At 30.0% G+C, this 14,598-nt stretch overlaps 1 protein-coding gene across 7 annotated transcripts in view; it reads right to left on the bottom strand.

Moving 5' to 3' along the window:
* Positions 1-14,598, bottom strand: part of LOC106789675 (cordon-bleu protein-like 1) — a 46,371-nt gene that overhangs the window by 10,111 nt on the left and 21,662 nt on the right. For all 7 annotated transcript variants that reach the window (XM_014754087.1, XM_014754086.1, XM_014754091.1 and 4 more), the window contains 4 exons: positions 2,087-2,233; positions 923-1,067; positions 695-781; positions 192-318 (listed from right to left, as the gene is read on the bottom strand). In XM_014754087.1, the coding sequence (XP_014609573.1) occupies positions 192-318; positions 695-781; positions 923-1,067; positions 2,087-2,233 (506 nt within the window). The remainder of the gene's footprint in view (positions 1-191; positions 319-694; positions 782-922; positions 1,068-2,086; positions 2,234-14,598) is intronic.

Below are 14,598 nucleotides of genomic sequence, written 5' to 3'. Positions count from 1 at the left end.
CACTGCGAAGAGACGAATGAAAGAAAAATAAAAGGAAGAAAAAATATGTAGGTGGGATATCGTCTTGTATATTACGTGTCATATGTTTTTAACGTTTGCTAATTTAACATTGAAAATACGTGTCTATGCATCTATGTATCTATTCTTGTATATCTGTGTATGTATATTTATATACGTGCATTAACGCTTACCTGGATGACGTAGCTCGTACTTGTGTTTGTCTAGATTCTTCTCACGGCACACTTCGTTAAGAATTTCTCCTAGATTCATTTTCGGACTGACTCTCGAAACGTACAATTGATTTCTCGGTAAATGTACCTATATATAAAAAATAAATTTATTAAGAGATAATTCCTTATTCACACTTTTTTTTCTCCTTCTATTTTTTTGTGTTTTGTTTTTATTTTATTGAATAATATATTGTACAATATACACGACAATAAATAATATTAATTGTAAGATTAACGAAAGTGACAAATTTTCAGCCTAACACATAGAGAATGTGTGTGTGTATTATCAAATTTATTAAAGAAACAAAAAGACAAACGAACAAGAAACTTTTTGACTATAAACATTACCTAATAAATTGTCGAACTAATGTACGAGAGAGAGAGAAAAAAAAAAAAAAGTAAAAGTGTGACGAATATGTCATTTAAAAAATCTCTCATTTCTTTCTTTTTTTTTTTTTTTTTACCTGCAATCTGAACGTCGTTTCGAAAGGTTGATTCGCGTGTTTCACCTTTTTCGGTACGAACGTACATTGCTTCGGAAGTAATTTAACCTGAAAACGAATGAAAAAGAAATATTGTGTACGCGTTTCGTTCGAATTATATATATATAAGTTTTACGTGTTTTCGATTACGCGTTTAAAAAAACAAATCACGATAATAAATAGATAATAATTATTGTTATAATAGATTACCTGTAGTGCATCTAGCGCACCTATCGGTGTGTTTGGTTGATGAGGTAAAACTAATCCACGTTCTCCTATTGCTTGCAAGGTGTAATTCGAAGCTGCCAATTTGTGAGCCGTTGCTATTTGAACGAGAAGATCCATCATCGGAGTACTGCAATAATAATAACAAAAAAAAAAAAAAAAAAAAAAAAAAAAGAAAAAAAAAAAGAAAAAAAAAATAGAGAAGAACGATACAATTGCAAAGCAATTTTTTTTTTCATCTAACATCTATTTAACACACTTCATCGATTTATCGACCATTTTTCTTTTACCCTATCTCGATTCCAACGCGTTAATAATAATAATAATAATAATACGCGTTTAGTTTTCAATCGATTCGAATTATTCATTCGATATTGCGCAGTTAAAATGAATAATTTAAATGAATACAGACGTTAAGAAGTCGTAAAAGTTTATAAGTATATTGCTAATCGAATACAATTTCATTTTGAACGTGCATATATGTATTTACAAATGTCATAATTTTAGATTTTATTAAAAAATTGTTCGTCGTAAGAAAACAAGAAAGTAACCGAGTTATTTAACATTTGAATATGTTCAATGATCACGAACTTGTGTTTTTAACATTCTCGTCCGAAACTTAAAAAGAAATTCTATCGTATTAAATAATATCAAACAAGTTGTTTATTATTTTACCGATGAAACGACTGCAGTCTACTGGCCAATTAAATTTTGATTACATATATCACGTTACGAAAATGTAGACATTAAAATAATATGTCAATTATTTAATGAACTGTAATAAAGATAGTGACGTTTTATAATCTAATCTCTGTGCACGTGTGTGTCTGTCTGTCTGTGCTTATTTTTATGACACACAAAAAAATGCGTATCGCACGTTTAAAGTTTAGCCTAATTTTTCTTTCCGAGTTTGGGACGAGGAAGGTTGAATTACGTCAGAATCTCGCACGAGTACGATAAACGATCCGCATAAATAAATCTAAACTAACAAGTAGAACTGTGTGTTACGAAGCAACAAGTTCGCTTTCAATTAGCATATTAATTAGGAGCGATGGAAGAATTTCTAACGCACTTAATATGGTCTCGAGAGATGTTATAAAAAATATATAAAATAAGAAAAATATATATACGATTGGAAAAACGTCGTACCTCCTCTGTACGGTAACTCTTTGAGTATGAAGATGATGCTCGCGTGGAAGTTGGACCAAAAGTTCCATACTTCCAGCCAGCATATCTGCTGGAGTGTCCTCGGTTACAGTAAGAACCATTCCGGATGGTCTCTCCTCTCTGTTGCTCCTGAAATCAAATAATGCAAAGCTTTTCACATTTTTTTTAATTTCTGTTTTATATCTTCATTTCGTATACTTCATAGAAGTATTTTATTTTTTTTACATATATATTATATATTTTTTATATTATTATATTATTTGTTATTATTATTATATGGAAGATATTTCGTATTTTCTTACATTACGATTAATGATTGAACTCTGTAACAAGATATTCCTGAACTTCGATATATGATAGAGATACAATGATACATTCAAGATCGGATCATTTCCTATAATTTGATATACACTATGATCACACTCTTCTCTTTTACATTATTATCTAGCAATAATATCGATTATCGAATACCCTAATTATTTTATCTTAAACATACATTTTATTTTTTAATTGTATCCTTTATTGTTAACCAATATTTCTCTTTCTGTTCATAATTATGGACAATATAAGAATGGAAAAATAAAAATATATGTATATATATATAGAGAGAGAGAAAGAGACATAGAAATAATTGATAGACATTAGAATAAAATTGCAGATAGTTTGTTGTTGGTTTTAAATGATGCAACATTTCGACGAAACGTTTGCTGATGAACAGCAGCAATAGCAGCAACTTCTATATACATGTGTGCAAGTAAATAAGTAATATATATATATATATATATATATATATATATATGTGTGTATAGATGTGTGTAACGCGTATGGATACCTCGTGGTAGAAAACGTGCGTACTTTCGATCAGTTTCCCGTAGTAAACTCTAGGAGTTTAACTCCGGCAGTTGGACATGCTTTCTCCTTGGTGTTTGTAACTTATATCACGTGGACGTACACGCGTTTTCTTAGACTTGTCGTGTCCTCTCGAGAAGAAGAAGAAGAAGAAGAAGAAGAAAAAGAAAGAAGAAGAAGAAAACCGGTCGAGATTATCCATCGGTAAGAGCGTCCTCTTTTCGTCATTGATAAAGTATCAGATACTTTTTAACGAGTATCACTTTTATATTACATTTAATATCGAAGCAAAAAGAAAGAAAGAAAAAAACTCACATGGGTAAATATTTATTGCCATTCGAAATTTCACTTGTCAATGGTTTCTGGATATTCGCCAGAATTGGCCTGTTAACTCAACACGCATCGTTGAACTTTCTCGAACTCGTTCAATTATAGAAATTAGATCGTGCTTAGATTTCTTTAAGAATAAGAAGAGGGGAAAGATTTTATACTAGCGCCAAGTATTCGTCGCGCGATTCCTCTTGAAAGATTCTCAGGAAAGTTGTTCGGGTTACTTTGGTAATACAAGAAAGGAAAGAGAGAATAGTGTGCGAACTAGTTTAGAATTCTAAATATCTAGAATCTGTTTGATTATTGTTAAATACATACCACTTATTATTTACTTTCATTCTGATATTATTATCTTTTATCAATTATAATTCTCTATCGCGTAATTATTTCATATTTCATTGAAATTATTTATTTTAGCAAGTAGACTTAAAAGATTTGGAATAAAATTTTGATTAAATAATAATATAATTATATACTGTTTATAACAGATTTATCATATTTATTATTTATAATTCTTACTGAGAATTGATTGTAGAATTATTTTTTTATCGATTAACAAATAATTATTTGATGAAATATTCTTTTTTTTTTTCTTACTAACACGAGAATAAGTTATCAATCATCATCTTTTTTTTCTTCTAATAATTTTTGTTTTTATTTTCGAAGGAAGTTGAGACGTTCATCGGGCAACTCTCGAAGTGATTTGAATGCGCGACGAGAACGAGTCGTCCGTCTCGGCGGAGTCTCCCACCCAAGGCGCCATATTTTTTCCTATTTTTCCTTTATTCACATTTTATTTTCCTCTCGTTCCCCTATCGACAGGAGGAGATTCCGATCGTTTCTACGGATATCGTTTGGATTCTTCGATTCTTCGATCGTCGCCACGACGAATACGCATATTCACGTCGGCCAAGGCACGTGATCATTTTAACAATTATATTCTCAACAACAACGAACGGAAAACAAACGTGCTCGGCGAACAAAACCCCAACTAAGAAATCTATATTGATTTAACAATTCGATCGTACTTATTCGCGATAGTCATTTCGTTTGTTTAAAAACAATGATCAAAATGAAAAGAATGAGTCTTAAAAATCATGATTTTCAATTTAAAAAATACTCGATTAAAACTATATTTATAATTTCAAATCAATTGTTTTCCTCTAATGATTTTAATTGAACATCCATTAATTAAATTCATTCCTACGTAATGTTAAATAATAAATGACACAATGATTATTATATTTTAAATTGATTATTAACAAATAAAATGAGTATACTTAAATGATTTTTCAAGTAAAAGGGGGACAAAAAGAAAAAAAGGTAAACGGAGATGAAGAATCCGGTAAAATTTCAATCGAATCAGAACTTTCGTAATCGATTCGACGAAAGTCCTCGTCGCGGTTGCAGCCTGCATTTTCTTTTTTTTCTCATTCGTGCTTATGCTTCTTCTTCTTCTTCTTCTTTTTCTTCTTCTTTGCCGATTGGGACGACGACGGGTTACATAAGATTTTATGTAGAGAGACGGTGAACGCGTATACGACGATTGCACAAGTTAACGTTAGAGTGAAACGTTAAAAAAGGGAATAAAACGTGTTGTTCTATTCTATCCCTCAGCTTGACAAACGTTCTCATTTTTTTTCATATCGTTTAATTTTCCTCCTCCACCAATGACCAAGAATTAACGAGAAGATAATTGATCTAACTAACTTGTTGTCTCTCCTAAATGATATATAATAAATAAAAAACATTGTTTTTCTTGAAAAATCACTCTGATATTCCATTTAAATCATTAACGAACGATTAAAAACGAGACAACGTATTAATTCGAGAGAATTCCTTTAGAAAATTCTCAGCTTTCACTTGGTGCCGGAAAACGAAGAATCCAACGTGCGACGTAACAACGATTCAAACAAATCTTCAAACTTGTCTGTGAATATTTTCTCATAGTTACGCAATATGCCAATACAACATTAAAACAATATTTTAAAAACTAGCATCTCGTGTAATCTGTTCCGGTCCTAGGATCAAAAAAAAAAGAAAAAAAGAAAGAAAGAAAGTAAACATTGAGCAAGAAGGGTTGGTGAAAGCAACAGGTGAAATAAAGAAAGAAAGCTTATCTTTGGTGTGTAATATATTCGTAACTATACATCAGGCGTGAACAGGTATTACATTGAAGTAACTAAGTGATCTGAAGTAATGTCATTTAATTGCTATATCACATAATCATAATAATTACATATATATATGTATAGAAATGAGATAGAAGTAGAATAATAGTCGAGTTGTGTTGTATGTTGTTATCGATAGTCGATATCTAACTATAAGTCTTGCACATTGTAACATAAGTGAGCGAATGCAAGCAAGCAAGCAAGAAGCAAGCAAGCAAGCAAGATCGAGCTCAGGAGGGCAACGTCCCAAGTGGCCTTGCTCGCGACCTCCTCGCAGCCTCTACTCCTGCGAGAGAGGAAATAAGAAAAAGATAGAAATAAGGATAGATGTGGAGATAGAAATAACGCAAGTGTGATATAGAGAAAACTCCACACGCACTTAGGTTTTATTCTCAGTAAGATGAAGAGTTGTTTTACTTATGTGAAGTTTACCGCGAAACAAACAAGACATTGCAATTAGTTGAACGATTATAGCTGTTAATGTTTTCTGCAAAAGTCCACTTATAGACAACGCGACGATCATTTATGATGACAACGATGACAACGATTACGATGAGTGGATGGATGACGAGGAGACGGCCTTGAAATCAATCAAAAGGAAAAAAAAAAACATTTCTTCCAAGTAGATTCGAGAGTATTCTGTCTGTCTGTCTTTGAGAGAAATAACACAGCTCATGCATGATCGGTTCGTTGGTTGGTTAGTTGGTTTGACTCGTTATACTCTTGTGTGAGAAACCAATCGTTTGTTTCGTCCTCTCCTCTCCTCTCTCTCTCTCTCTCTCTCTCAGGTTTGTAACGACGACGAACGTCGAATGATCAGAGAGAGAGAGAGAGAGAGAGAGACCCCCTTCGTTCCACTTTCTCTTTAATTAACCGGATTGCTATGGGCAACGCGAGCTGATTCCTTTTTCTTTTTTTATTTATTTTTTTCTTACATTTTCGACACGCGAAACACCAAACCGGGAGAGACGCTATACTTATTTGGACTGTTAAGAATTTATCAAGGGGGAATTTGACTAATCGAAAACATGAATTATTATTTCTTTTCTTTTCTTTTAACTTTTGTTCGTTTGCGTTAATAGTTCAAGTCTAAGATGGTTGACTTGAATTAACACGTGCTGCTGATGGTATCAGATTAAACGTGACGTCGTTTCAAATTCATGAAATAATTATTAAGTTGTTAATGTAATTAGGTTTAATGATTAATACGTTGCAATTGATATTAAATTAATTCGATTAAGCTTTTGAACTTTTGTTTGTCAAGGCATTCGATAATTGCTTAAATGATCCACCAATGTTCATCGAAAATAATGGAAATTCATTTGGAATAAAATAACAGACTTATGATTATTTTATAAAGTAATTGTTGCAACTATCGTAACACGAAAGAAGGAAGAGAGTCATATATTTCAATTCGCGAATTGAAAAACTTCATGTCAATTTTCGTGTCACATTCCTCGAGAATATATTCTTGTTCCTCGATTATGCAATCCTTCTTGGCAAATAACGCACGTTCGTGGGAGTCGTAACGCGTACCAAGTAACCAAGTATGTATTTTAATAGTTCATAACATGTATACTCCCACCTCATCCATTTTCTCATAGTGAACAAATCATCCATCAGTATTGTTTTTTTTTCAATTTTTTTTAAAAACGTATACCTCAATATTGTATAATAATAAAATGAAAAAAACTATGGCGAGTGCAATTAACTAAAATGATTGACTTCCGATATCGAAGGAAAGAGTTTATTATAGTTATAAGTATTATAGTTCAATAAACTTTACTTTAGAAGTAAACCATTGAACAATGAATTTTGCTATTTTATTTTGTTGCTTTTTTTCTTTTCTTTTTTTTTTTCAATATTTATGACAAATGTTGAAAACCTTATACACGATTTTATAATTTAGAAATATTATAATATATGTATATATATAAAAATAGTTTTTAATCGTTCACCGTGTTTTGTTGCCTGACATTTTCGATTAAACGGTGAAATCAAAATTTGACCAAAATACAAATCGACGTTTAACCTTTCTCTCGCATCGTTGATTATTTTTAAGGACCGGTTTTTAAAACCATATGTTACTTTCTGATATCTGTTAACTTTCGCTGGGACTTGTGTGCACACGCCATTACGCATTTTTGGCAACTTCAAATTTGGAAAAGAAAAATATAAATGAAAGACCGATTTCGACTCGTACATTTGTCAAATCGAACGAACAAAAATTGTCAATTAATTTTTATTCTGCACCTGTGAAGTTTACATAGGAAATAAAATCAAAATTAAAATTAAAAAGAAACAACTTATACAATTTTTTTTCTTCTACAAATTGTTAATAAACATTAATAATAAAAATATTAGAAAAAGAAGAAGAAAAAGAAATTAAAAATAATTTATCATTACAAGATACCGGTCAATAAAAACTTTGGCCAGTGTAAATTAATCGACTAACCGTATAAGAAATCTATTTAAAACAATTGACAATAGGAAAGGTTAAGTCATCGATTAAATACTTTGACACTAAAGATTAAAAATAAAAAAGAAAAATATTTCGAGTTAATTGTTTCTCTATTTGTGAATGATTGAAGTTAGATTCGAGAGAAATAATATACAGGTGTGTGTGTGCGTGTGCGTGCGTATTATAGAAAATCTCAAAGAAGATTCAAGGATTTCAGGTATTAACCGTTTACGTATTTATTCGAGTGGAATTATTTCAAGTGGAAAATAAAACCGCGAAGGAAGTTTCGATTGCATCACGAAGATTACTGCATCCGTCGTCACAACCTTGCAATGTCGTCGCCTTGTCCTTTCTTTTTCTTGAAAATGTCGATGACAAAGACTAACAATCACGAATAATAAATTTCCCTCCTCCTCCTCCTTCTTCTTCTTCTTCAATCTCGAAGAAGAAACTTTAAACGAAACTAAACGAAAGGCCATGGTCGAGATAAAAGAAAAATCTAACATTACTGTCACGAAACTTGATTTATCCTTTTCTGTTATTATTTCTTTCTTTCTTTTTTCTTTTTTTTTCATTTCGATCGATAAACACGTATTTTTACGTAACGAACAAGTGTATCCTCTTCTTCTTCTTCTTTTTTCTAAGATTTCTTTCCTTTTTTTTCTATTTTTTTTTATTTTTATTTAACATTACCAACAACCTTTTAATTTTTATTACACTCTTTCTCATATAAATATTAGTAATTATATATTATTTTATCGATAAAGAATAGTTATGTAATCAAATTTATTATTCATTATCTTTCTAGCAAAGTTTTATTTCATTTTTATTTTTTTATTTTTTTATTTTTTCTGTTTGTTTGTTTGTGTGTGTATTATAGTTGTACAAGATTATACGGAACGCGGAAGATTTTACCTATTAGAGCTTGTTCAATAAGATTTTCTATCATCACTAATAGTTTCGATTACTTCGAGATTGAATAGAGAAAGCGATAGTTTAACTATACATTTTTAAACAAATAATAATAATACAATATATGTTACAGTCAAATTTAATTTTAAGTATATATATATATAGTATATGTGAGATGTTCTTTTTTAAACTGATCTAAATCCTTTTTTTATTTATTCTTATTTGGAGATACTCAAGGATGTGTGCTTGAAAATCTTAATGAACTTGAATAATGTGTTGTTAAAAATATGAACAATTAATAAAACAAAGTTTCTTTGACCTGCAAATGGACTTATACACAATTTTGAATAATTATTATTTATGTATACAAATTTGCTAACAAAATTTGTATTCACGAATATTTAGAAGAATATTATACCAGGGATTACATTTTTGTTAATTAACAATACGAAAAGAAGTGTTGAAATTAGACTTGACTCATTTTATTTTTATAATTGGATTTCTATCATTTTAAAAACACAATTTCCTATATTTTTTACATATGCAACTGCATGTTTTCTTTCTCTCTCTCTCTCTCTCTCGTTGTTAAGAGAGAAAGAAAAGGTAAGAGAACGTGTAAACAAAACGAAGTATGGTCACAGGTTTGGCCTTGAGTCGAATTCAACGTTCCCTGTTCTTTCATTCAAATGTTTTATACTCATCGATCAGAAATATAAACAATTCACCTTACGTTTTATCAAACTTTAGTTTATACTTTTCCTTATCTAATATCGAAGAATTCAAAATAAAATTGAGATTGATCTCACAAAAAAAAAGAAACACGTTGGAGATGACACCTCCATGAACAATAATTTCCACGTGGTTTGAGATCTGGGTCGTTATTAATTGCAATATTTATGTTAATAACATAAAAATCATGTAAAACACATGTACAATACTACCGTACAAGCAAATGACTGACGTTATTTAATACGTGGTATTAGAAAATGTAACTTTTTCCTATAGGATCGTTAAATAATCGTAAAAAGTATGAGAAACGATAATAAAGATTTAGAAAAAGAAATTTTTATTTCACACAGGATTTGAAATAACGTCAAGAAAAAAAAGGGAATAAAAGAGACGGAAAGTTGGTTGGTTAGTTGGTTGGTATTGCAGCTTTCTTCACGGAAGAGAATTTAGTTGAAATATACTCACTTAAACACACAAACACACATACAAGAGATGCATATAATAACACAAAGAGACACGTTTATATTGATGTGTTAGTTGGATATAAGGTCAGGCACGAGGGTATACTGATTGTGAATGTTTGTTGGTAGGTGGAGAGAAGCAGAGGGCTCACCCAACAACTTCGTCTTTCATTCTATACTGCAACAGCAACGTGCGTTACGTTACAACCGGCTAAACCGATCGTGTTACGTCTTCCTCTAACCCTTTTTTTTCTCTTCTTCTTCTCTCTTTTTTTTTTATTTTATTTCAACACGATTACGTCACAGATTTTATTTCGGTTCGATCAACTTTCTTCGCGGTGTTAGATATTCGTTTATATATTTTCGATACGATCGATAATTTTTTAACATTGTCACGATAACACGATAGATTTTATTTCTAAAATTGTCAAGTCAATTCGTAATGACAGATTGAAAAATTTCATTTAGAAATTTATCACACACGTACATAAATTTATCATAGTCCTAACACCGATGCATTTAAGAGTGCATTCTAGAAATTTTTCTATATAGTTGAATATATTACTGTATTTAAATATATAATATTATATTATATATTGTCGCGTATATTCATAATTGTTTGAATCGAGTTATACAAATTATAAATTGTATTTCTTATTTATTTTATGAATTTATTTTTAATCAATTAAATGACCAAAGAGTGTTGAATAAATTCATTTGGTTTGTTAACGATTAATCTTCAACAATCATTTTTGTATTGATCTTATAATTAGAAATAAAAATATTAATTCAATCATTCACATAGTTTTAATGGATTCGATTCGGTACGTGCAATTATTTTAAATAGGATATCATTCCTGTCTCTTTAAATTAACGCGAATGCGTATAATAATTAACGTTAAATAAAAATGGTCTGATTTTTTGAAAAAATAACGACGGGAAAGTCATGGGGATCCGTTATAGCTATACCCCCGATATGCTATTTCCTTTCTGAAGAAACAACCTCCTCCTCGTCAACTCCCAACGTTTCCCGTTAGTCACTTCAGGCTAACACACCGTTCATATGATTTTAACGCGATCGAAAATTACCGGAAGGAAAAAAGTAAAATAATAAATAAATAAATCAAACAAATATATTATCATAAGATAATCCACACGTAATATTATATTGATCAATTAAAACTATTCATCTGCACGTTCGAATGATTTTTATTCCTAAATCATTTTTCTGATATGTTTGATAAATAAATCGTTTCGTTATTTTTACAAACATTTATCGTCTCTGGTATAATGATTTAGTATTAAACGATTACGTACTTGTAATTAAATATCGAATATAAAAAAAGGAAAAGAAAAATTAATAAGTAATTAAAATTATAATAAGATAAAAATAATTAGCTGTAAAAATGAAGGAGTGAGTGAGAAGAAAGAATAATTTTTTGAATTTGTACTCAACAACGATAATAATCCTCGAAGAGTTTCTTCTTCGACCAATGGCCTCTTTCATTCTCTCTCTTTCTCTATCTTCCTTTCTCTCTTTCTCTCCTTGACTCGCAAGTACTGTTACAATTCGTGAAGATTCACCGAGTGTGTCGTGGAATTTGCATGGGCTTCCGATCATCATCGAATCATTATAAAATAGAAATATTAACTCGGTACACCCTGGATACATTTTTACCGAACTCTTCTTTTTATTTTTCTACAATTTTGTGTATCATTATTTTATCAATATACCTAACTGAAATAAATCGTCAAACAAAAATATTAATTTGAATCCAATTTCATATATATATTCCCATTTTTTCATTTGAATTATAACTATTTTAAATTCATACAAGAATTCGCACACACACACATAGAAATTAATTTTATATCTCGTAACACATTCTATATATATATATATATATATATATATATAATTATAATATTTATTATGTAAGAGTATATTTACTGATTATAGATCGACGTTTATTTTAAATTGCACCTTGTAATCGTTTAAAGATAACTCCAAAAAAAAAAAAAAAGGAAAAATTATGCACGCGCAAAAAAAAAGGAAAAGAAGTTCATTTCAACCTTGATAAAATTCGCGAAGAAAGGTCAAAGAGTGAAAGGCACCGATCAACTTTGCCAGTGCGTGCTCGGAAAGCATTGCAAGTGGAAAGAAACGAAGAGGAGGAGGTGGTGGAGGAGGTGGAGGAGGAGGAAGAGGTAGAGGAAGGATACTCGATACACACGGAATTACGCGTAGCACTGTTCTTACGTAAAACTTACGTGTACTCGTTGTTACTGTGTAGGATATTACTTAATCCGTTCTTATTGCATTGAGGCAAGTAAGTTGCATTCTTGCACCGCGTCAAATTGTCGATTTTCAATCGTTGACAATATTTAAATAATCAACATTTGGATTGTAGCAACATATATTATGTTAAACGCTACAAATTTTTCTTTTAATCTTCATTCGTACATTATTTTCTAAATTTTTATCCACCATTGTACACATTTATTTGATCAATTTATTTTATACTCATTATATAACAATCCAAAATATGTTTGTCAATTTCATTTTTTTTTATAATACATATTTCTTATCTCGGCGTAGACTTTTTAAGAAACCACAAGGTATAAACCAGAGTATTATAGACGTAAAAAAAAAAAAAAAAGAAAAAGAAAGAAAATGTTTCTCAGATCTTTTCTTGAAACGCAATATTAAAAACATAATTAAATATTTAATATAATAACGAGATAAATCATTTCAAAATTGATCGGTATATTTGATTTTCATGTAAATCAACGAAACGATACTCAAATTTCTGTCGATACAATGTAAACAAGAATTTATTTATAGACCATTTATGGTCTCCTATATATATGCGAGATTTTTTCTTCCATTTTTTTTTTTTCTCTCATTTTTTTTTCTCGTCAGTATATTTACAGGTGTTCTCGGAGACACCGAGGCAAGAAATATGTTTATCAATAATGTTTGCCTTTGTGATAAGAGAGAGAGAGATCTAAGCAAACGCAAATATAACTCTTACCATAGATATTATTCTATTACGATTAAATGTAACACCATTTTGTAATCGAATACATATATATATATATATATATATATTTATAAATAAATATAAATGATATTTAGAGTGTGATATCACCAATCGAAATTGAATATACATATATATATATATATATATTTTGGGGGGAGGGAAGGGGAGGGGGGTATTTTTATCTTAACGACGACAACGATGAGAACTGCGACGAGAATAACTTAATTGATGATGGGAATTTGAAAATTAAAAGCTGCTTGTTTAAAGTAAAAGGACGATGATGGTTCGAGAGATTCGCAACCGATATCGAAGATTTAATTTTAGTGTCTTCGGAGTCCGGGAAAGTAAATGATGTTAATTAACCGCAGCTCAAGCTAATTAGAGAACTAATGAAGCATCGATTTATCTCGTTTAACGATTTCAACGATTATCCCGTTTGCTTGTACTTCATACGTACTTTATCATTTCTATATATATATGTCTTTTTTTTCTTTCTTTTATTTTTTTTAATTTAATATCAACGATTCCGAAGGTGTAGAAAAAGATAGCAAGGTGGGGGGAGGAGGGAGGAGAGTTTATTTATTAACTTCCTACAAAATATTGTGTCAGAATATTATTATTATTATGTTCACTGTTTTATTATAATGTATATATATTATTAAAAAATATATTAGAAAGATGAGAAAAATTATGTGATTGATCTTTGATTGTTGTATAATTGTATATTTCTGATTTTAATTTAAAAAGAAATGAAATACAATTTTCGAAGATGTAAAAATATATCATGTAATTTTAATTGTCATTGGTATTGTTATCGTTGAGTGTAATATTATCGTGCTACGTATAAGGAAATATTAAAACGATAAGAAATCGTTGCAACAATTTTTCTGGTGCGAATTTTCTAACATTTCTTAGCTCATTGTTAACGTTCGTTATCATCGTTGACAATAGAAAAATTGTAATCGCTTTGTAGATAAGAATTCTTTCTCTCTCTCTCTCTCTCTCTCTCTCTGTCTCTTTCTGTCTCTCTTTTTAAAGGCTTCGTAATGTCGACGATATTATCGTTGTACAAATTTCAAGCTTAAATCGTAAATTACGTTTACGTTAGAAAAATTATCAATTAAGCCATTTTAAACGACCATCCGTCAAAAACCTCTGATTATTCTTTTTTTTTTTTTTTTGTTGTAAATAATTGCAACGCTAAAAAATACGCGTTCCTTTCTTTGAAAATGAATGGAAACGAATAAAGAACTTTGCTTTATACATTTGTGAAAATGAATGAATATGCAATTCTGAATAATGAATATGCAATTTGGAAAATGAACGTACGATTTGAAAGTGAATAAATTTGTTCTTTTTTTTTTTTTTTTTTTAAAAAAAAAAAAGATTTATATATGAGATGACATGGAACAGACAAAAAGAATAGATATCGTAGAATAATCTGATTTATAACAAAATGTATATTCAGAGGAAAGTTCAAAATGAAGATGAAGATGAAGAAGAAGAAGAAGAAATTTCTCCGATCACTTTTACCGAA

This window comes from Polistes canadensis, unplaced genomic scaffold (genome assembly GCF_001313835.1).
Source record: "Polistes canadensis isolate GaletaPanama2010 unplaced genomic scaffold, ASM131383v1 scaffold_197, whole genome shotgun sequence".
NCBI classification, from domain to species: Eukaryota; Metazoa; Arthropoda; class Insecta; order Hymenoptera; family Vespidae; genus Polistes; species Polistes canadensis.
Note: the sequence above shows the minus strand (reverse complement) of the source record. Positions and strands in the feature narration are given on the sequence as shown.